The sequence below is a fragment of the Callorhinus ursinus genome, unplaced genomic scaffold (assembly GCF_003265705.2).
Source record: "Callorhinus ursinus isolate GAN/ISIS: 27379988/994484 unplaced genomic scaffold, GSC_fseal_2.0 scaffold30, whole genome shotgun sequence".
Classification (NCBI taxonomy): domain Eukaryota; kingdom Metazoa; phylum Chordata; class Mammalia; order Carnivora; family Otariidae; genus Callorhinus; species Callorhinus ursinus.
In genome coordinates, this window is record NW_027397092.1 from 18,623,804 (window position 1) to 18,648,241 (window position 24,438).

The 24,438-nt window shown below is 38.8% G+C and overlaps 1 protein-coding gene across 2 annotated transcripts in view; it reads left to right on the forward strand.

The window, feature by feature from the left end:
* The first annotated feature begins 317 nt into the window (after positions 1-317).
* Positions 318-24,438, forward strand: part of DDX46 (DEAD-box helicase 46) — a 78,240-nt gene continuing 54,119 nt past the window's right edge. For both annotated transcript variants that reach the window (XM_025860840.2, XM_025860841.2), the window contains exons 1-12: positions 318-501; positions 4,277-4,465; positions 6,441-6,584; positions 11,616-11,712; positions 14,127-14,292; positions 16,865-17,016; positions 17,826-17,939; positions 18,805-18,970; positions 19,691-19,811; positions 20,601-20,776; positions 21,801-21,922; positions 22,955-23,033. In XM_025860840.2, the coding sequence (XP_025716625.1) occupies positions 485-501; positions 4,277-4,465; positions 6,441-6,584; positions 11,616-11,712; positions 14,127-14,292; positions 16,865-17,016; positions 17,826-17,939; positions 18,805-18,970; positions 19,691-19,811; positions 20,601-20,776; positions 21,801-21,922; positions 22,955-23,033 (1,543 nt within the window). In that variant the 5' untranslated portion in view covers positions 318-484. The remainder of the gene's footprint in view (positions 502-4,276; positions 4,466-6,440; positions 6,585-11,615; positions 11,713-14,126; positions 14,293-16,864; positions 17,017-17,825; positions 17,940-18,804; positions 18,971-19,690; positions 19,812-20,600; positions 20,777-21,800; positions 21,923-22,954; positions 23,034-24,438) is intronic.

The following is a 24,438-nucleotide window of genomic DNA, read 5'->3' on the forward strand; positions in this document are numbered from 1 at the left end:
CATATAAATGAATGAATGTATAAATGAGAGTGAATGGAGATGTTGATAGCACCACTCAGCTCAGGTTAAGGGGGACGGAATGCATATGGCGCCTCGGTGGCCCTTGCAGGAAAGACCCTTCTAGGGCCTGCAAAACCAGGGCGCCTTTCTCCACCGCACCAAAGGACACAAACTTTCAAGGCACTGCAGGGAAAACGCCGCCAAGGTCGCGTCTTTCGGCGCGGCCGGCGCTGGGCGGCCTCCAGCCGAGAGGGGGCGCTGTGGCGAGATAGCAGCTTCCGGCCCGCTTTTTCCTTCCCTTTGCCACGGGCACCAGCACGTCCTGTTTTCGCTGGCCGTTTTCGGATGGCCGCCGCTGCTGTAGCTGCTGGTTCCCCATAGTGCTGGTTCTCGTCCGGCTAGCCGAGGGCGGCGCGGCCTCCTCCTTTGTCCGGTCCTTCTGCGCGTTGTCCCAAAGGGCGCCGCTCTTCCCTCGGCGGGCAGCATGGGCCGGGAGTCACGGTGAGGCGGCGCGCCGAGCGGGCGAGCGGGCGGGCGGCTTTCTCGGGCTGGGGGAAAGAGGCGGGAGTTGAGGTGGCAGCGGGACCAGGCCTGAGCCGGTGCGGCCCCACGTGGGGCCGGCGCTGTCCGCGGCCACCGGAGAGGCAAGGAGACCTCGGCCGAGGAAGTGACTGTACTTGGGCGGGTGACGCTCACAGGGTTCCCTGCACTGCCATCGCCCGTTGCAGTCCCTGGAGCGGGACCACTCCTCCAGGGGGCCAGTGATCGGGCACCACATCCCGCCGTTTCCACGAAGCCCACCGTGATCCCTCAGTAGTGATCCCAGTTGAATTTCTTACCAGTTCGCGTTTTCCACGTTTCCTTGGCGCCGGTTGCTGTCTGTTTTAGTTCTTTGTGCGTGTCTGGTATTTTCCCAAGTCAGTTGAAAGCTGGAGACTAAATATTTTTACATCACCTACAACATTGAACATGACTAGGCTTTTAGTGGGCTACAATAAATACTTGTTGCATGGAGATTTATTTCGCAGATAGATATATTTCTTTGTTATGTGTTTTCTGTCCTTTTAAAACTGTGGATTGGGAGGTCTTATTAGAATTCTGATATTTGTTGGGGCGCCTGGGTGGCTCAGTCGTTAAGCGTCTGCCTTCGGCTCAGATCATGATCCCAGGGTCCTGGGATTGAGCCCCACATCAAGCCCCACATCGGGCTCCCTGCTCAGCGGGGAGCCTGCTTCTCCCTCTCCCACTCCCCTTGCTTGTGTTCTCTTCTCTCATTGTCTCTCTCTGTCAAATGAATAAATAAAATCTTAAAAAAGAATTCTGGTATCTCTTCAGAACTTTAGATTGTTACGTGGTTTGGGACCTTGAGGTTTTTACCTTAAAAATGAGTATTTGCTTTATATTTAGCAGTGAATGAAAGATCTTTTTTATCTGGGTTATAAATAATAAGTAATAGTAGTTTACTGAGATACAATCAATGTTCAGGGAAATGGATAAAACTTAGGGTAGAGCTAGATGATATTTAGCAGATCCATAAACTGAGTAACCATCGCCTGGATAAACATAAAGAATAGTTGTATATTTACAGAGGATTTCTGTGCAGGTCTTTTAAATCTCCTTGAAGGCATTGCTGTTCATCCGGCTACTCAGACCAGAAACTTGGAAGTGATAGTTTATTTGATTAATTTTTCTCTCATACTGTCTAAACCCAGTAAGATTCTACACCCTGTCTCCATTTCTGCTCTCCTTGACTTAATCCAGGACCGAATCATTTAGTGCTCAGACTGCTACACTTGCCTCAAGTTGATTATCTTCCTGTGATCTTGCTCTCCTAATAGATTCCTCACGCTGCAGCTAGAGTAACATTTCTGAAGTAAAGATCATGTCATTCCTTTGTTTTCATCCCTGTTGGTTTTTAATGCTTCCAAGATAAAGTCAGACTCTTAAGCACAGCCTTCAGGGCCCTTCACAAGGAAGCCTCTTCCAGCTCTTTAGCCTTCTCCCCTGCCTGCGTGGCTTGTGCTCTGGGTTAGTTCAGGAACTTATGAAAGGCTCAGAGATGAGATGGAGCAAGGTGTTCCAGAAATAAGAGCCCAGTTTGCCTACGTATGTAGGTGTCATGAAGGGTTGAAGAAAAGTGGTAGGGGGTAGGTTCTAAAAGGAAGTTGGGTCCAGAATGTGGGTGGATTGTAGATTTAGTTTTTTTATTTTTTATTATTTTTTATTTTTTTAAAGATTTTATTTATTTATTTGACAGAGAGAGAGACAGCAAGAGAGGGAATGCAAGCAGGGGGAGAGGGAAAGGGAGAAGCAGGCTTCCCACTGAGCAAGGAGCCCGATGCGGGGCTCGATCCCAGGACCCTGGGATCATGAGCTGAGCCGAAGGCAGACGCTTAACGACTGGGCCACCCAGGCGCCCCTGTAGATTTAGTTTTGAAGTTAAGAACTTTGAGGGGTGCCCAGGTGATTCAGGTGGTTAAACATCTGCCTTTGGCTCAGGTCATGATCCCAGGGTCCTGGGATCGAACCCCATATCGGGCTCCCTGCTCACTGGAGAGCCTGCTTCTCCCTCTTCCTCTGCTGCTCCCCCTGCTTGTACTTTTTCTCTCTTTCTCTGTCACATAAATAAAATCTTGAAGGTAAGAATTTGAGAGCCTTTGAAGATTTTGAGTAAGAAATGTGTGGGTATGTTTCTATAATGTCAGAACTCTGCTTTATGAAGATTACCATTGCAGCAATGAGTAAAACAGATTTCAGGCAAAAGGGAATAGAAGCGAGAAGACCAGGGGTCTTCTAAAATACCGTAACTACATAGTTCTGATGTGGAGTAGTGACAGTGGGAACTCTGAGGAGGTGATATAATGTGAAGAGAATTACAGAGGTGAAATTGGTGATACTTGGTGTTTTACTGGTTGTGTAGAATGAGAAAAATATTGAAGATAACATATTTTGAGACTACTGACTGGAAGTTGGGTTGATAAATGGTTTGGGGAGGCAAAGGTACTAAGTTTGGGTTTCTACACATCGAATTTCAGGTGCTTGAGGGATAATGAGGTGCACTCAGTCCCGAGCCATCTTATCCATATTTATTGCTTTAAGTAGCCTTTGTACACTGATGACTCCCTTCGTGAACTCTAGATTCATATTTCAACCATCTACTGTACATCTCCATGTGAATGCCTACTATCATGATCCCCCCCCCCACCCCCTATATGTGATCTTCCCTCAGGCTTCCCATCTTAGTAAATAACTTCATCTATCTACTTGGTCCAGCCAGGTATCTCAGAGACACCCACAACTTCTCCCTTGCTGTCACACTTGGCATTGAATTAAGACTTAAATCAGTCAGTTCTAGTTTCACAATCTCTAGATTTTGACACTTCCTAGAAATTCTGCTCCTGACATTCTCAACCAACCCAGCACTCTCTTACTTGGATGATTGCTATAGCTTCCCACCTCTTTTCCCTGCTTCTGCACTTGACTTCCTTCAGTTTGTTCTCCCCTCAGCAGCCAGACTAATGCTTTAAAAATATTAGTGCGGTAACATTACTCCTCTACTTAGAATCTTCCAATAACTTCTCAACTTACTCAGAGTGAAAGAAGAAGTCCTTAGAACGACCCATGAGGCTCGGCAGAGCCCTCCCTGTTTGGCCACCCTGCTGTATTTCTGACCTCATCTCGTGGCACTTTTCTTGGTCATTCAGCCCCAGCCACGTCTGCCTTCCTTGCTGTTCCTTGGACACACAAGCCAAGCTTCCTCCTCAGCAACTTTGTACTTGCGATGCCTTTTGCCTGAAAAGTTTCTCCCCTTCGTATCTACACGGTTCCTTTTATTTTCTTCAAACCTCTGAAATGTCTGTTTATTAGCAAGTTTTTCTCTTAACACCTGGTATAAAATAGCATACCTCCTACCTCCCATCCTTTCTCTTTGATTTACTCTGATGTGTTTCTCTCCATAGTACCACGTGACATATTATGTATTTATTTCTTTACTTGTCTGTCATCTCTTCCTTTACCAGAATGCAAGTTGCTTGGGGCCCAAAGGCAGGAGTTTGGTCTGTTCTTTTTACTGTTGTTGCTTCCCTTTCAGGATAGTTTTCCCCTGTCTACATGGACTATAGCTGCAGGGGTCATTACTTTCCCGTAATTTTAAGAGTTGATGAATAAAAGTCCTCTCATTGTTTGCTGAGATCTTTTGGGAAAAGGTGATTAATTAAAATATAATGGAAGCTACTACTTGTGTTTGCTAAACTTAATCTTGAACTTAATCTTTTAGCCACTATCGGAAGCGATCAGCATCAAGGGGGCGCTCTGGAAGTCGTTCTAGAAGTCGCTCACCCTCAGACAAAAGAAGTAAACGTGGAGATGACAGACGGTCTAGAAGCAGAGATAGAGATAGAAGAAGAGAGAGGTCTCGTAGCAGGGATAAAAGAAGATCTCGGTCAAGAGACCGGAAGCGCCTGAGGTAAGACATTAGTCTCCTAAAGACTCATGATAAATTGGGCCTTCTCAGCTAAGTTGGGCTTGTCCACAAGTATGACTTGGACTGGAATTTAGTGGCCCTTTTGTGGGTACTCTGCTTTGACCCCAGCTCGTTTGATTAGGTCCAGAGGTGTTTTGCCGGGAGCAAAGACTCTCAGGTAATAAGTCATCAAGGCGGTTCTGTTCTAATTCTGTCCCAAGAGAGCTGACCACTGTGTTCAGAGCAGCCACTAAAGCCAACAGGAGAAGGAAAAGCCCTGCTTGCTGTTTGACACTTTAAAAAAAAAAGGTATTGGGCGCCTGGGTGGCTCAGTTGGTTAAGCGACTGCCTTCGGCTCAGGTCATGATCCTGGAGTCCCTGGATCGAGTCCCGCGTTGGGCTCCCTGCTCAGTGGGGAGTCGGCCTTTCCCTCTGACCCTCCCCCCTCTCATGTGCTTTCTCTCTCTCATTCTCTCTCTCTCTCTCAAATAAATAAATAAAATCTTAAAAAAAAAAAATTTTAAAAAAGGTATTTTTTAAAGGTTTTTATTTTTAAGTAATCTCTATCCAACGTGGGGCTCAAACTTAAAACCCTGAGATCAAGAGTTGCATGCTCTGCCGACTGAGCCAATCAGGAAGCCCCCCATTTTTTAATTTCTAAAAAAGATTCTATTTATTTATTTAGTTTAAAGCTTTTATTTTTAAGTAATCTCTGCACATAATGTGGGACTTGAACTTACAACCTCAAGATCAAGTGTTGCATACTCTACCAACTGAGCCAGTCAGGTGTGTCTCTGTTTGACACTGTTTAAAAAAAACAACAACTTTTTTTTTTTTTAAGATCTTATTTATTTATTTGACAGAGAGATACATAGCCAGAGAGGGAACACAAGCAAGGGGAATGGGAGAGGGAGAAGCAGGCCTCCCACTGAGCAGGAAGCCTGATGCGGGGCTCGATCCCAGGACCCCGGGCTCGATCCCAGGACCCCGGGATCACGACCTGAGCCAAAGGCAGATGCTTAACAACTAAGCCACCCAGGCGCCCTTAAAAAAAACTGTTTTAAACAAAAGGACTTCCTAATTTTTATTTTGCTTTTACTTGCTTACATATTCCTTGGCACCAGTCAAGCAGCTGTAACCTTTCTAGAGGTGGAGAACATTGTCTGTAAATAAAAATAATCTTCTCCACACCAAAAAATTATTTGCTAAGCTTCTTATTATAATAGGAAAGAAGACAAGGTTGTACAGGTGCTGTGAGCTGATCACAGAAAAAACTCTTCTGCAAACATTGGAAGGAGAAATTGCAAAGGTATTACATGGTACTCAGGGAAAATACTCATTTATGAAAATGTGGATTGTGCTAACTTAGTTTCATATTATGTGGTCCCAGGAACAGTTTCATATAATTGAGTCAAGTATGTGTTAAGTGAAATTGATTTATTTAAGATTTGGTCTTTTGACTTTCAGGAGTGAAAGTAGAATTACAAGGTTTTAGAGCAAGAAGGATTTTGAGATTATCTAAGTGGAGTCTCCATATTATATAGATGAGAAGACTGTGACCCAGAGAGTTGATCTGCCCTATGTGTCATGTCACTATGAGCTCTAGAACAGAAATTGTCTCCTAGTCTTCATATCTGTGATCTTTCCATCGCCCCATTGTACCCATCCTTATACTTAGGTTTTGTCTGACTTTGAAATTTAGATTTTCTACTGTAGACCATAGATTTCAAAAAGACAGATTTATTTCACAGATTTGCTATGTTTTTCAACAAATATCATTTTGGAATTAGTATCCTCATTTTTTTCATTACCCACTTCTAAGAATTGGCTTTACTTGTTCGCTTTTTACCTGATTTGATGGTTAATTGAAATCAGCCTTTAATAATGGTAAAGAAGCTTCTTTCAACATGGGACAGAACCATTATCTGAAAGGAACTCTACTTTGTCATAGAATGAGTGAAAAGTGTTCTCCTTTCAGGCGTTCCAGAAGTAGAGAGAGAGACAGAAGTCGAGAACGAAGAAGATCTCGAAGTCGAGACAGGAGACGCTCAAGGAGTAGAAGCCGAGGCCGGCGATCCAGATCCTCTAGTCCTGGCAATAAAAGCAAGAAAGCTGAGAATAGGTAATGTTATTGTTGGACTGTATCTCTCATGCAGTTTGGGAACTGACTCTTCCCTCTTCCTTCCTTTTTTAAAAAAAATCTTTTATAAATAATTACTGACGTTGGCTCCTACTATCAACTGTTGGTTGAGTTTTAATAGATTATAAAGCTTATAATTCAATTGGAAGATACTAGATTCAGTTACTTTTTTTTTTTTTTAAAGATTTTATTTATTTATTTGACAGAGAGAGACACAGAGAGAGAGGGAACACAAGCAGGGGGAGTGGGAGAGGGAGAAGCAGGCTTCCCGCTGAGCAGGGAGCCCGATGCAGGGCTCAATCCCAGGACCCTGGGATCACGACCTGAGCCGAAGGCAGACGCTTAACTCCAGGCGCCCCTAGATTCAGTTACTTTTAACGTTCGTAATGCATTGTTCTCTTATTCATTTAATACCTACTGTTAATGGTCAGGAATATATTGTATAAACATCTTTTTAGGAACTGTTTTTCCTTTGAAATGATGTTCTTAGCATTTCTGACAACTTTTTAACTCACGATAATGCATTGCTGAATTGCTTTTCAGGATAGATGTGAATTTTGCTTGTGTTAAGTTAAATGTACGTGTTTCCTTAGAATGCCAGTACCATTCAATTTCAAGATATTATTTATATCTATTAGACATAGCATGTTTACGCTTTGTATTTCTCTTTTCAGTGGTTTGTTCTTTGCCTCTTTCTAAAGTGGTGACAGAGTAGAGTTGATAAATGAATTTGTATCTGTTTTCTGTATATTCATATTAATCATGAGTGTTTTTATCATGTCATTAATTTTACTTTTACCAATGTCAGTATAATAATGCCCATTGGGATTATTATTATTATTTTTAAAGATTTTATTTATTTGACAGAGAGAGACACAGCGAGAGAGGGAACACAAGCAGGGGGAGTGGGAGAGGGAGAAGCAGGCTTCCCGAGGAGCAGGGAGCCCGATGCGGGGCTCAATCCCAGGACCTTGGGATCATGACCTGAGCCAAAGGCAGACACTTAACGACTGAGCCACCCAGGCGCTCCACCCCATTGGGATTATTTTGAGTTAAAAGTAAAATATAAATTCAGAAAAGTGAATGAAATGTGAACATGCAGTTTATTAAATAATTATAAAGCAGTATCCCTGTAACCACCACCAAGGATAAGAAGTACAACATGTCAGTATCTCCAGAAGCCCTCCATGTCCTTTCTATAATCCCAGCTCTCTACTACCCTAGATAAAACCAGTCCTGACTTTTGTACTTGTAATTTCTTTGTATTTCTTCATAGTTTTGCAACTGTGTTCACATTTGAAAAAAATAATAACTTAGGTCTATATGTTTCTTAACTTTACTTGAAAGAGTCCCGTATTCTTTTGTATCTTTGTTAATCATTATTTGAGACTCATCTGTGTTGCTTATAACTAGTTTGTTTTCATTGCTGAATACTTTTCTGTGGCATAAATATACCACTATTTATCCATTCTACTGAGGTCGGTGTTTGGGTTGTTTTGGGTTTTTTTTTGGTTGTGTTTTGTTTTTTGGGTTGTTTTAACTTTTAGGCTATTATGAACTCTTTTTTTTTTAAGATTTTTTAAAATTTATTTATTTGACAGAGACACATTGAGTGAACGAACACAAGCAGGGGGAATGGGAGAGGGAGAAGCAGGCCTCCTGCCAAGCAGGGTACCTGATGCGGGGCTTGATCCCAGGACCTGGGATTATGACCTGAGCCGAAGGCAGATGCTTAACGACTGAGCCACCCAGGCGCCCCTATTATGAACATTTTTATATATACGTGTGTCCTAGTATACATGTGCATGAGTTTCCCTGGGGTGTATATCTAGGAGTGAAATTATATGGTCATAGAGTAAACATAGCTTATTTTTTTATTTTTTTTTAAAGGTTTTTTAATTTATTTATATGACAGAGAGAGACACAGCGAAAGAGGGAACACAAGCAGGGGGAGGGGGAGAGGGAGAAGCAGGCTTCCTGCTGAGCAGGGAGCCCAGGCTCCGCGCTTGATTATTTTTTTTAAAAATTTATTTATTTGAGGGAGAGAGTGAGCGCAAGTCACGCGAGCAGGGGGAGGGGCAGAGGGAGAGAGAATCTCCAGTAGACTCCCTGCTGAATGTGGAGCCCAACAGACCTGAGATCATGACCTGAGCTGAAATCAGGAGTCGCTTGCTCAACCGACTGAGCCATCCAGCCAACCCAGCATAGCTTCATTTTTATTGAATAATCCCAAATGCTTTCCAAAGGGGGTATACTAATTGTATTCTGATGAGCAGTATAATTGTGTTGCTCCATACCCTTCCCAGTATTTGGTATTGTCAGTCCTATTTATTTTTTTAATTGGTTAGACATAGTATTATTGTGGTTTTAATTTGTATTTCTTTGATGACCAGTGAGGTTGAACATCTCTTCATATGTTTATTGGTCATTTGTATTTCTTCTTTTCTGAAATATGTTAAAAGCTTTTGCTTATTTTCCTGTTGAGTTGTTTCTTTAAAAATTGACTTGGAGGGACGCCCGGGTGGCTCAGTCAGTTAAGCGTCTGCCTTTAGCGCAGGTCATGATCCCAGTCCTGGGATCGAGTCCCGCATTGGGCTCCCTGCTCAGCGAGGAGCCTGCTTTTCCCTCTCCCTCTGCTGCTCCCCCTGCTTATGCTTGCTCTCTCGCTGTCAAATAAATAAATAAAATCTTCCAAAAAAAATTAAAAAAAAAATTGACTTGGAGGAGGTTTTTGTTGTTGCTTTTAAATACCCTGGATGGTTGTTGATTGTCATTTATATGAATGGCGCATATATTTTACTCTGTGGTTTGTCTTTTTGCTCTGTAATGATACTTTTGATGAACAGAGACTTAAAGAAGAAACATCAATTCATGTTATGTATTGAGAAGAACATAGATGTTAAAACCTGAGAAGGGCAGTATGAGTAGACAATTATAGGCTATATTTAACCTATACATAAAGGTTATTACACTGAATCAAAAAATATATAAAGAAAATAATTATGAACTATTTGGATTTATTCCAGGAATGGAAGGTTGGTTTAACATTAGAAAATCAGTCAGTCCAAGGGCTCTTGGACTTAAGTGTCTGCCTTCGGCTCAAATCATGATCCTGGGGTCCTGGAACTTGAACTCTGTGGTGGGCTCCCTGCTCAGCGGGGTATCTGCTTCTCTCTCCCTCTGCCCCTCCCCCTGCTTGTGCTTTCTCTCAAATGAATAAATAAAATCTTCTTGAAAAAAGAGAGTGAAAATCAATCAGTGTAATTATTTATATTAGGATTCAAGGAGAAAAGTCATGCTTATCTAAGATTTAGGAAAAGCGTTTTATTCAAAACATATTCATGTTTAAAAGTTCTTAGCATACATGAAAAGTATTTTACAAACTGATTATAAAATCAGAAATGCAAGGGCATAAACAATCTTTAAGAACAAGATAGGGGGGCTTGCTCTACCAGATATTAAAATTTGTCATAAAGTTGTCCAAACTAAATGTGGTTTTAGTGTAGAGATAGACAAATAGATCATTGGAACCACATAAAGAGCCCAGAAACAGATCCCCACATACGTGGTCATTTAATAAATGACAGTGGTGACAAGTGTAATTAGTGGGAAAAAGTTCTTTAAGTAAGTAATACTTGGGGTGCGGGGGAGTGCCTGGGTGGCTCAGTTGGTTAAGCATCAGATTCTTGATATCAACTCAGGTCTTGATCTCAGGGTTGTGAGTTCAAGCTCAGTGTGGAGCCTACTTAAAAAAAAAAAAAAGTGCTACTAGGGACATTTGCTACAATATTATGAAATAGGACCACCTACCTCATTCTGTACATAAAAGCAGATTAAAGACCAAATTCGATGGCATAATTGTAAACTTTTTAAAAAAGTTTATACTAGAGAATATCTTCTTTACCTCTGGATATCTTCATCAAATCTGGAAGGTTTAAAAAAAGCACTAATTTTTTTTAAAGGGGGAGAAAGAAGACTGAATTGATTGCATTCAAATTAAGTTTTTTCTTTTTTTTTTTTTTAAAGATTTTATGTACTTATTTTAGAGAGAGTGCATCAGCAAGGGGGAGGGGCAGAGGGAGAGGAAGAAGCCGACTCCTCACTGAGCAGGGAGCCTGACACAGGACTCAATCCCAGGACCCTGAGATCATGACCTGAGCCAAAGGCAGATGCTTAACCAACTGAGCCACCCAGGCACCCCAAGAAATTTTTTTTTTACTTACAAGATACCAAACATGGGGGTGAAATGCAAGGCCTCTTGGGGTTTTAAACCTTATTAATTAAGATTTTATTTATTTGTTGGGGAGAGAGAGTATATAAGGAGAGTGAGAGGGAGAAGCAGATGTCCTGCTGAGCAAGGCACCTGATGCAGAACTCGATCCCTGGACCCTGAGATCATGACCCGAGCCAAAGGCAGATGCTTAACCAACTGAGCAACCCGGCACTTAAACTTTATTAATTTTTAAATGAATTAAAAATTATCTTGGAGAATGTTAATGTTTTGGTAAATTTCACTGTGTGTTAAATTTTATCTCTCCTATTTAAATTTTGTCATTTTTATATGATAGGTCTACTTTTTCTTGGCCAAACTGCCAAATATTTAATAATATTTGTAACTAATGTTATAGGATTTAATTTTCATTATATTTCCAAGGTGTTTATTAGTATAAAAGTGAAGTTCACTTTTGGAAGTTTCTTACCTAAAAAGTAAAATGCAAGTCTTTAAACGTATTTTATTTTATTTATTTATTTTGTTTTTGAGAGAGAGAGTGAGTGCGCGTGCATGTAAGTGGGGTGCAGGGAGGGGCAGAGGGAGAGAATCTTAAGCAGACTCCACGCTCAGCACAGAACTGGACGTGGGGCTCGATCCCCATGATTCTGAGATCACAACCTGAGCTGAAATCAATAGTTGAACACTTGACTGAGTCACTCAGGCTCCTCCTTTAAGTGTATTTTAAATGTGAATGTTTCCAAGCATAAATAGATGATGTTTCTTTCTCTCTTTTTTGGTAGGTCTAGGTCCAAAGAAAAAACAGATAGTGGGGAAAGTTCTAAAGAGAAGAAAAAAGACAAAGATGACAAGGAGGATGAAAAAGAAAAAGATGCTGGCGTATGTTTACTAACTAAATAATTGTATAATATCAGATTTTTGTGTCTGTGATCACAAACTGTCAGGATTTTTTTATTGCTATATGGTTTATTTTGTTTTATTAAGTAGGATCCACATCCAACCTGGGGCTTGAGCTTATGACCGTGAGATCAAGAGCCCTACTGACTGAGCCAGCTAGGTGCCCCTAAATATTTTTATTTTATTTATTTATTTTTAAAGATTTTATTTATTTATTTGAGAGAGTGAGAGAGCACAAGCAGGGGGAGCAGCAGAGAGAGAGGGAGAGGGAGAAGCAGACTCTGCTGAACAAAGATCCTGACATGGGCTTGATCCCCAAACCCCGGGATTATGACCTGAGCTGAAGGCAGATGCTTAACCGACTGAGCCACCCAGGCATCCCTGTTTTTATTTTGAGATAAATGATAGTATGTTAAAAAAAAAAAAAAAAAATGAAAGCTGTCCCTATTAGAAAATTTTTTTTCTCAAAAATATTGCATATCTATATATGTTATCTGCTTTTACTTAACAAAATATGATCATACTATATGTACTATTCTGTACCTTGCTTTTGTTCCTTATTTATTTATTTGTTTTTTATTAAGTAATCTCTACTCCCATTGTGGGGCTCAAACTCAACCCCCAGATCGGGAGTTGCAGGCTCCACTGACTGAGCTTGCCGGGTGACCTGCTTTTGTTCATTTTTAAATTATGCATTATTTTATCAATGTATATGGTCTGAGGAAGAATACACAGTGGTATACCCACCATCCAGCTTAAATAGAGTTTCTTGTTTTCATTTGTTATATATTGGAGATCTTCTGTAACTGCATATATAGATATAGCTCATTGTTTTTGATGCCTGCATAGTGTTCTGTTGAAACAAAGTAATCACCTTTAATGGACATTTAGGTTATTTCCAGTCTTCATTATGAAGAGTGGTACATGAATCCTTTTACACGTGTCTTTTGTAAATATAGTATAGGGTAAATTGGAATCAGTGAAATGGTTTTGTCAGTGGGTATATGCATTTAACATTTTGATAAATAGTATCAAAGTACCCTCCAAAAGAGTTGTATACCTTTTTTTTTTTAAGTTTGTTTATTTATCTCCTCACCCAATGTGGGTCTGTACCCATCTCACAACACTAAGATTAAGAGTCGCATGTTCTTCTGACTGAGCCAGCCAGGTGACCTAAATTTTTTTTTTTAATTAAGTTTTTAATTTTAATTCCAGGGTAGTTAACATCCAGTGTTATATTAGTTTCAAGTCACCATTAAAATTTTGTGGTATTTTCTTGGACTGTTTTTTGATGTATGTATTTCTGTATCTATAATGATAGCATATGTAAATTAAAAAAATTTTTTTATTAGAGAGACAGAGCATGAGATGAGGCAGGGGCAGATGGAAAGGGACTAGCAGACTCCCGCGGAGCAGGGAGCCCGACGTGGGGCTCGATCCCAGGACCCTGGGACCATGACCTGAGCCGAAGGCAGATGCTTAGCCGACTGACCCACCCAGGCGCCCCAGCATATGTCAGTTTTTTTTTTTTAAAGATTTCATTTATTTGAGAGAGAGAGAATGAGAGATAGAGAGCACGAGAGGGAAGAGGGTCAGAGGGAGAAGCAGACTCCCCGCTGAGCAGGGAGCCCGATGCGGGACTCGATCCCGGGACTCCAGGATCATGACCTGAGCCGAAGGCAGTCGCTTAACCAACTGAGCCACCCAGGCGCCCATCAATTTTTTATTTCTATGATGTTTAGTCATTGAGTTCCTGCTTATGCCTGTGAAAATGATTTGCTTTCTCCTTTCCAGAGGATTATTAATCACCTTGATAAAGTCTTTGGAATGGCTGTTTCCAGGAAACTTAGACCTAAAGACTTAAAGACCATAACTTTTAATCATGTTGATAAATAGCTTTCACTTACTCACTAATTTGTAGTAGAAAATTTCTTTTTCATGGAGGCAATCTTTGAGGAGTTTAGAGGATTTAAAGTTGAGAATAACTAATAACTGGGGAATTTTCCTTGTTAATTCATCTAGTTTCTAGTTTGAGGAAGAAATGTTAGCATCTTGCCTGAAATTAAAATGAGATTAGTTTATCATGTTTGAAGTCTGTCTGCTTTCTTAGTTGAAGATGCTTTTCATTGTGATTTCATTTTGCTGGTATATTCGTGGGTATATTTAAAAGATGTGTCCCTGCAATTGTTTCAATTTGGGAGCTGTTATAAATAAAGCTACTATAAACACTCAAAAAAAAAAAAAGATGTGTGATCTAAATCTGGTCTAAATTGAGGAGTTTGTAAATACAGCTGTTTTTCCTTTTCCTTTTTTATAATTTGGAGAACTTTTTTGGAATGTCTCTGGAATAAAGTTGTTAATCTTTGTTTCCCTCTGTATCTCTCATTTTCCCCAAGAACTTTGATCAGAATAAGCTGGAAGAAGAAATGAGAAAGCGAAAAGAAAGAGTAGAAAAATGGCGAGAAGAGCAGCGTAAAAAGGCCATGGAAAACATAGGGGAACTGAAAAAGGAAATTGAAGAGATGAAACAAGGGAAAAAATGGAGTTTAGAAGATGATGATGGTATATTCATTTGTTAGACTAATAGCCTATATAACAATTCATGTAGCATATTCTAGAAATATGAGTAATATTTCATGCTGGGAATTTTTAGGCTACTTTTTACTGTGGAAAATATAACATTTTAACCTTTTTTTTTTTTAAAGATATTATTAGAGAGCATGAGCAGGGGGAAGGGGCAGAGGGGAGAGAGAGAAGCAGATTCCGCACTGAGCAGGGAGCCCAACGCGGGGCTCGATCCCAGGGTCCCAGGATCATGACCTGAGCCAAAGGTAGCTCAGGTGGCTCAGGAACCCGTGGCTTAACCGACTGAGTAACCCAGGCACTCCAGCCATTTTTTTTAAATACATTTTTTAATGATTTATTTACTTATTTATTTATTTGAGAGAAAGCATGAGTGTGAATGGGTAGGGGGAGGAACAGAGAGAAGGAGAGAGAATCTGAAGCAGACTTAGCATGAAGCCGGACTCAGGGCTTGAATCCCACAACTGTGAGATCATGATCTGAGCCAAAATCAAGAGTCAGTTGCTTAACCGATGGAGCCACCCAGGTGCCCCAATATTTTTTTTAAAGATCTGTCCATTTGAATGAGAAAGAGAGAGCGAGAGCATGTGAGAATGATCAGGGGGAGTGGCAGAGGGAGAGAGAAACCTCAAGTAGACTCCCTGTTGAGTGAGGAGCCTGACACAGGGCTGGATCCCAGGACCCGGAGATCATGACCTGAGCTAAAATCAAGAGTCAGACGCTCAACTGACCTAGCCACCCAGGAGCCCACATTTTAACCATTTTTAAGTGTACAGTTCTTTGGTATTACATACATTCATGGTGTTGTTCATCATCCGTCACCACTATCCATTTCTAGAACTTTTTCATCATTCAAAACAGAAACTCTACACAGTATAGATTTTTTTAAAAATATTTTATTTATTTGTCAGAGAGAGGGAGAGCATGTGCACACAAGCAGGGGAAGTTGTAGGCAGAGGGAGAAGCAGGTGCCCCACTGAGCAGTGAGCCCAATGTGGGACTCGATCCCAGGAGCCCGGGATCGTGACCTGAACCGAAGGCAGCCACTTAACCGACTGAGCCACCAGGCATCCCCAGATTTCTTTTTTTTCTCTGTTTTCTTTTCCTTTCTTTTTTTTTTTTTTTTTAAGATTTTTAAAAACTTAAGTAATTGCTATACCCAATGTAAGGCTTGAACCCACAACTCTGAGATCAAGAGTTGCACGGTCCACTGACTGATCCAGCTAGGTGCCCCCTGTACCCAATAAAGATTACTCCCCATCCTGCCCTACTCTCCACCTCCTTATCCCTGGTAATCTGTCAGTTTGCGTATTCCAGGTACCTTATATAAAGTGCAATCATATAGTCTTTGTCCTTTTGGATCTGGGCTTATTTCACTCAGTATAATGTCCTCAAGGTTCTTCCATGTTGTGGCATGTATAACAATTTCATTCCTTTTTTATGGCTGAGTCCATTTTGTGTTTACCTATTTCTCTGTTGGCTGTGTGGGTTGTTTCACCCTTTGGCTGTTGTGAAAAATGTTGCTATGAATAATGTGCAAATATCTCTTTGAATACCTGCTTTTGGTTCTTTTGAATATATACCTAGAAGTGGAATTGCTGGATTCATAATGAGATGTTAAATCTCTTGTAAATATTTATGTTAATTTGTAAATTGTAGGGTACTGTTCAATAAGGATTACTGATTTTACCTTAGACTGGATAGCTGGGTTCTTATGGGCATAGTCAGTAAATAGCTCTTTAATTATTAAACTACAAATAATGTTAGTATTGAAGGTAAATTAAGAACATGTTTTCAGGTCCCTCCTGATTTTTCATAACTTAGAAATATTTCCCTGCCATATGTGATTTTGACTTGAGGTTTTAGTGAAGTAGATGAGTGTGAAATTTTATAGGAAACTGGAATTTTGTTCCATTTTTCTGTGAAAATTCAGTGAATTTTTCGGTTTTTGTGAAAGTTTCACAGAGTAGTTTAAATAGATGAAGGGATTGTACCTTTAAGGGGAAATGATGTCTTAGTTATATGAAAAAAAGTTAGATTGTCTTGAATTTAAAATACTTTTTCCTCTGATTTTAAAAAAAGGTAATTGTTCCGGGACACCTGGGTGGCTCAGTTGGTTAAGTGTCTGCCTTCAACTCAGATCATGATCCAAGGTCCTGGGATGGAGCCCCGAATTGGACTCCCTGCTCAGAGCCTGTGTCTCCTTCTCCCTGCTGCTCCCCTTCTGCTCATGCTCTTTTTCTCTGTCAAATAAATAAATAAGATCTTTAAAAAAAATAAAAAATAAATAAAAAGTAATTGAAAGAAAAGAAACCTACCATTTAGGAGTTTTTTAGTTCTAGCTTTTTTCAGTTTACCTTATAATTTATCATTATTACTATTTAAAACTGATACATGCTTGATTAAACTCGCAAGTGTGAGTATTTGCACTGGGTTGATTGGAAGGGAGGGCATTTGGGCAGGGAGAGAATGGGTAGTGGTGGGCTGCGATGTGATTATGAAGTATTTCCTTTGGAAATGTGTGTACAGAAAAGTGATTCTGCTATTTTAGATGATGAAGATGATCCTGCAGAGGCTGAAAAGGAAGGAAATGAAATGGAGGGTGAGGAGTTAGATCCATTAGATGCTTACATGGAAGAAGTAAAAGAGGAAGTAAAGAAGTTTAATATGAGAAGTGTGAAAGGTGGTGGGGGAAATGAAAAGGTATGCCATTTGCCATTTTCTCTTATTTTTAAAGGTTTATCCAGTATTCCTAATTGGGTAACTTAAATTACTGTCGCACTGACCTACTGCTGACTTGCCTGACTTTAGAAAGTTATTTCCTCCCCCATCTCAGAAATGCTAGTACTTTTTCTCAGTACTGTAGTTGCTTGGGAGTTGAAGCTGTAAGCCTTTGAGAAATCACTCTTATCACCACCATCTTTGTTTGGTATCTTTGCTTATTGTTGACTTCTCAGTAGGTCCTCTCCAGACTTCTTCCCCACTTTTATCTTTCATGCTTGACCCCCTTTCCCATAGTGTTCCTTTTTTTTAATAATACTTGTTAGCTTTTGACAGAATATATAGTTTAGCTTTTTACTGTCTTTATTGTTTTTCCCTTCTTGTAAAATAAAAGCTCCCTAAGAGCTGTGACCTTTATCTGCTTTGTTTATTGATTTATTATAAGTTCCCTGAACAGTGTCTGGCTTGTCTAGTGAGTGAAAAGTACCATTTAGTGGTATTTTTTAAATGAACTGTATTACAATATTAGATGTTATATAATTTTACGTATTATATAAAATAACATTAGACTACACAGTATTATATAAAATATACAGTAAACTATATATTATATAATGCAGTTATGTTACATTTTTAAAATTTAAACAAATTCATAAGGAGAATTGTCAATTAAGTTTTCAGTAGTGACTAAGTTAATTTGAATTACAAATTATGACAGTTATTGTGTTTCATTTGCATACAATTTGTTTTTTACTTTTACAAATACTTTATATATCCCTCTTTTATTTTAGAAGTCTGGGCCAACGGTCACAAAAGTTGTCACTGTTGTGACAACCAAAAAAGCAGTGGTAGATTCTGATAAGAAGAAAGGTGAGCTGATGGAGAATGACCAGGATGCCATGGAGGTAATTCTTCATTAATTTTGACTTTCTTCATGATAATATTCTAGAAGTATTTATTAGAAAACATTGGTAGAGTTGTGCTTTTCAATTATAGAAAATAACGTTAGGAGGAATTCTGTTATTCTCAATAGTATTGTTGCTGCATAGCCAGTGGATAGAACATTCTGGTATCTTTGACCTTTTTCTGTATGCCCACGTTTTGCTTCTCCTCTGTCCCTCATCAGTTCACCTCAGACATATAAGGTGGGGGAAGAAATAAAGTGATAGAATGAATTGAATTTCTTCCTATTAACATGCCTTGTAAAGATTTGTGTGGAGAGAATTATATCAAAACTTCCTTAAAGTCATATTAGAATTATTTTTGTTATTTTAGCTTTATGTTGTCATTCGAATGTTCTGTCAGAGCCCAGAATAAAGAAACAAAGTTGAAGAATTCAGAATGCAAAAAAGTAAAAGCCAAAGAATATTTTCTAGGAGAGGAGGATTTTATTTATTTATTTCTCTCTCTCTCTCTCTTTCTCTCTCTCTTTATTTATCTCTATTTTTTTAAGAGAGGAGGATTTTATTTTTTTTATTTAAATGTTTTTTTAGAGATTTTTTATTTTATTTGTGAGAGAGAGAGAGAGCACAAGTGGTGGGGAGGGACAGAGGGAGAAGGAGAAACAGACTCCCCGCTAAGCGGGAAGCTGGACGTGGGACTAGATCCTAGGACTCTGGGATCATGACCTGAGCTGAAGACAGACGCTTAACCATCTGAGCCACCCAGGTGCCCCAGGAGAGGAGAATTTTAAAAGCTAGGAATATTGCCTCCCGTAAGGAGAAAATAGTAATTGTTTTAGCTTTTTTTACTTTTTTTTTTTTTAAATAGTATTCTTCAGAGGAGGAAGAGGTTGATCTTCAGACAGCTCTTACAGGCTATCAAACAAAACAGAGAAAGCTCCTAGAACCAGTGGACCATGGAAAAATTGAATATGAACCATTCAGAAAAAACTTTTATGTTGAAGTTCCAGAATTAGCAAAAATGTCTCAAGAAGGTAAAATTCTTTCATTCATTTATTGGTTATTGTGGGAACAGAGGGGCATATGCTTTGCTTTGCTCAGGAGGAATATTGGATAGGTGTGTGAGTTGATGCATGAGTAGGAGGAATTTGCATGGCTTACCTGAAGAAGTGAGAAAGGAAACTAGACTGTGAGAAGTCATTCTAGAGAGTTATGAACATCATCTGCAAAGATTCAGACCAGTGAGGAATCAGTGTAGTTTTAGAAGTATTTTTAAAAATGAGCAAAAATTAGTTTGGCTCATGTAGTTGAGATTTTTAGGGTTGAGAGTACTCTATGTGAAGTTACCAAATAAAGTATTGTTAACCTTTTCCTTCTGGGATTTGAGGGTTAGGAACCAATGTGAATCCTGTAATACTGGTAGAATAAGGATAATCTGTACAACTCTTGCTTGGAGAAAAACTGTATTACCTGTCAATCATTGTTTTTTATTGATGTTATAATATAAGACATAATAAAAGCAAATGATAGAAATTGGAGTATTTCTTTTTGTCTCCAGTTAGTTGTGGCACTAATTGTATTAACTGTCTCTGTGAGCTGTTCAGTATTTTGTCCTGTAGCTTTTGTGTGGAGGTATCTTTAGTAGCACTAAAAAAAAGATTTGAAGATTCTTAATCTTACTGGGCCTGACTGAAAAGTAGAAGGCATTAATGGAACAGTATTTAACAGCTTTTAATCTGGATTTTGTTTTGTAGAGGTAAATGTATTTCGGTTGGAAATGGAGGGCATTACTGTCAAGGGAAAAGGTTGCCCCAAACCAATTAAATCTTGGGTCCAGTGTGGAATTTCCATGAAGATCTTAAATTCTCTCAAAAAGTAAGTGGTTAGCAATTATCTACATTTTTCAATGTCTTCCTATTCAGAATGGTTCTTTTATACAATTAACTGTTATATTTTTATTCTATTAGGAAAACTTACTATTTTTTTCTTACACAGCTTTATTGAGGTAGCATTTACATGTCATAAAGTTTACTCTTTGAGTATACAGTTCAGTGATTTTTAGTATACTTATGGAGTTAAACAGTCATCACCATAATCTAATTTTACAACATTTCATTATCCAGAGGAGGCCTGTATCCATTCATAGTCACACTTCTGCCTTCTCCTCTCCTTTTTTTTTTTTTTTAAGATTTTTTTATTTATTTGACAGAGAGAGACACAGTGAGAGAGGGAACAAAAGCAGGGGGAGTGGGAGAGAGAGAAGCAGACTCCCCGCTGAGCGGGGAGCCTGATGCGGGGCTCGATCCCAGGACTCCGGGATCACGACCTGAGCCGAAGGCAGATGCTTAACGACTGAGCCACCCAGGCGCCCTGCCTTCTCCTCTCCTAAGCAGCCACGAATCTACTGTCTCTAGATTTGTCTATTCTGGACACTTCCTATAAATGGGATTGTACTAATGTAGTCTTTTGTGACTGGCTTCTTTCACTTAGCGTAACATTTTCAGTGTTCATCCGTGATGTAGAATGCCTCAGTACTTCATTCCTTTTTGGCAAAAATTATTTCACTGTATGGATATACCACATTTTGGAAAACCTTATTATGGGACTTTGAGAGACCCAGAGTTCTCACTTTTTACCTTGTCTTCCTTTGCTTTGCTTTTTAAGGCATGGCTATGAAAAGCCCACGCCAATCCAAACCCAGGCGATTCCTGCTATAATGTCTGGACGAGATTTGATTGGTATTGCCAAGACAGGAAGCGGAAAGACCATTGCTTTTCTGTTACCCATGTTTAGACACATCATGGATCAGAGGTCATTAGAAGAAGGAGAGGGGCCAATAGGTACAGTTCCTTTCATTAAAGTGTTTTTTCAGGTAACACCTTTGTTGTCAGTTAATCAGAAAGACCTGATACTTTATAATGTTCTATTATAACAATAAAGATGTCTTTATGTACATTTCCTTTATAAATTTGGCACTTTGGGGCTGATTTCCCCTTACCAGCAGGTGGAGTGAGAATCTTCAGAGCTCTGGAGTGACATCTCAGAAGTACAAAAACAGCCTCTCCTGGCACAGCTCAATTTTTAAACTCTGACTCGGCAGGTAGACTCCTCGTGCATCTATCTGTTTATTTATATTGAGGTTTGTGCTTAGCGAGTATCATGGATCAATAAACTCAACATGGAAGATTGTAGGGAAATATATTTCCTTTTTTTTTTTTTTTTTTTTTTTTTTTTGTTTAAAAAAGTGGTTTATGCTCACTTTTTTTTTTTGGTTAGGTTTTTTTATTTCTTTGTTTTTTTTTTTTTTTTTTTTGGCCTTAAAAGGCTGTATAGTGCCAGCATTTCATTCAGGATTAGGTCTTCAGATTCATTTCTTGATTCATTTGGCAGAGATCTGTTTTGCAAATTTGAGTAGGGTTTTGGAAATTTATTCAGCTCCTCTCTTGGAAAAAGAGGGCACAATATATTCCTACTCTGTCTGCCCCTCAGACCAAGGTTGTTTCCCGGAAACTGAGGTATGGCTCTACAGCACAGTGAGTCACTTGATTTTCTTTGTTCTGTGATTTGCAGTTGAGAATGATTTGCATTCTTTTCAACCAAGTATTTTCCTGATGGTTGAGTGAGGCATTTAACTCTCATTTATCTTTCTATAGCATGTTCTTAAAATCTACTTAAAATTATCATATACCACAATGTCTGCTGTTACAAACCTTTTGAAATAGGATTTTCCAAGGTCCATAAAGCAAATGAAAACAAAAATTAGACTAAGAAATTTGAATGTTATTACAGAGGTTAAATTTAACACTTTAAAGCATAGCCTCCAGAATTTTGGTGGTTAGTCTTTTGACATATTTATCTTTTCAGCTGTCATCATGACTCCAACTCGAGAACTGGCTTTACAGATTACCAAAGAATGTAAGAAGTTTTCAAAGACCCTGGGACTTAGAGTGGTGTGTGTTTATGGAGGAACAGGAATCAGTGAGCAGGTAGGTACCCATCTCCAAGTGTCGTCTTTTTTTTTTTTTTTAAGATTTTATTTATTTATTTGACAGAGAGAGGGAACACAGCAGGGGGAGTGGGAGAGGAAGAAGCAGGCTTCCCACAGAGCAGGGAGCCCAATGCGGGGCTCAGTTCCAGGACCCTGGGATCATGACCTGAGCTGAAGGCAGATGCTTAATGACTGAGCCACCCAGGCCCCCCTCCAAGTGTCTTCTAAAGAATGATAGTCATTAGATATTTTGCTTTAACTAGAAGGAGGAAGAAAAATGGGTTCTGTGATCAAATAAGTTTTGGAAATGTCACATTATACAATGTTAAAGTGGGGTTTTTTTCCCCACAGGACTTCTTAGTCTTTAATAACAAATATGCCTTGTGATACTAGAAAAATGGGATAAATTAAGTGACATTTTCTGAACTTATTTAACCACAAAACCCTTTCTGAGGAATAGTTGCTATTACTAAACACTGTATGTTTTCTGAGCTTATCTTCCTCAGTTGTTTTGATGACAGTTTATTGTAAGAAATAATATTTACAAAAATAACGTGATACATGCCTGAATATTCTATAGAAGTCAAACAGAAGTCTTATGATCTCTAGTCCATTCTGGTTTTCCCATTCTATTTCATTTTTAAAACACTGGTTGTGACTTATTTATATAATGATTCACTAATGGAAACAACTCCTAACTTGAAATAATTGGTCTGTATAATTGCTTTAATTGCTGCTCTCTTATGCTCCTTTCCTTGTTTTGAGGGATCATGTCAAATTAAAATTGGTAAAATTCTCTGGTTTTCATTGAGTTCAAAGTTACAGCACCATGTGGTCATGTTGCTGCTTCCTCTTCCTTTGGTTGTGCACCAGCGTTCCAAAGAATTAAGCAGGAAGTTTTGGAGGCTTCTAAGCAGACCTCACTGTTTTTACCCTATGGAGCTGTGCAGGGACCCTGGGCAGTATTTTCAGATTTTTTTGAATAAGTAATAGTTATAAGTAGACTATAAAATTTCATCTTTTTCATTAGATTGCTGAGCTGAAAAGAGGTGCTGAAATTATTGTTTGCACACCTGGTCGAATGATTGACATGTTAGCAGCTAACAGTGGTAAGTCAGGGGTATTTTTTTTTGTTCTCATTTCTCTTTTTTGAATTCTGTACATTTTTATTAAAGCAGATACAAGAAATCACTGAAGTGTTTTTTTATTTCTTCTTAAAGCTGTAATATCTTAAAATTTTGCAACAAGCTTATTGTTGCAAGCGTTCATAATATTATTGCAATTTAATTTACAACTTCTTTTCAGAACTAACTCCATCTGATCTTTTTAGCTCTTAACGTGGATTCTTAATCCAATTTTGGCCTAGCTTTGCTTTTAACGGGTTGGGGGGGTGGACTATCCTTTTATTATTATTATTATTCTAAGCTTTAGACTCTTTCCACCACAGGAGCTAGTATTTTCTTACAATACTGGATAAATTAAGGTATTGCAGCTTCAAGAAATTTTATCTTTTGTAAATATTGCATGTCTTTTAGCTCATATGTTGTGCTTTGTTAAATTATTCCCTATCAAAACTGTTACTAAACTGTTGACATTATTTAACTTCTGTGGAGAAAGGCCCTTCAAGATTTATAGAACTGGGCTTCCGAGACATAAGCCATCCAAGGTAGGTCATTTAATGCTGTTCCCAACTTTGCAGAACTAAGGGGGCTGCAGATGTTAGTATGGAATACTTAAATATTAGGAAGCATTTATTTTGGCTTCATTTCTTAGTTTTTTGAAGAAAATGCTTTCAAAGGTTTCCATTGCAGTATTCAGTATATACATTATACATTAAAAACTGTGAGTAATGCATGTTTCTCATAGCATTCTGCTTGAATTTCTGTATACATTTACTTCTAATTCTCCATGATGTTGGCGAAGTGACACTGAAGTTGTTTGATAAACCTCTGTGCCTGTACAGCATACAAAAAGTTTTGGGTTGAATACTGATAAAATAATCCCTTGTTTTTTTTCTCAATGCTGCATTGATTAAGTCTCCTGAAATTCATCTTGATTAATTTTACCTTTTTCCTTTATCTGTCTTTTTGATTTATATTGAATAACTATTTTATACATGTTTTTGCCAGGTGATTGATTCATCAGTTGATAGAAATGCTTGTGTTAATCCTTTAGAAAGGCTTTCCTGTGTATGTATTTAGTTTTTGCTGGCTAAGAAACGCCTTGCTACTATTTAAACCAGTGGGAGCATTTAATAAAATTGAATTTATATCTTTGTATAGAAAAATGTATATATGCAATACATTTGGTATTTGAAGTTTTTGTGTAGTACTTTAGTTACCTAATGATGTTGAATAGCTTCTCATTAATATCTTGACATGCCCATTAGAAGCTTCTAACTATATGGAAGTAGTTTATAAATTAATATAAAAAGGAGGTTTTCTGCATCTAAAATAGTTAGCACTGGAACTTGCTTTACACACATACGCTGTAATCTCTAATATGTTTTTTCCT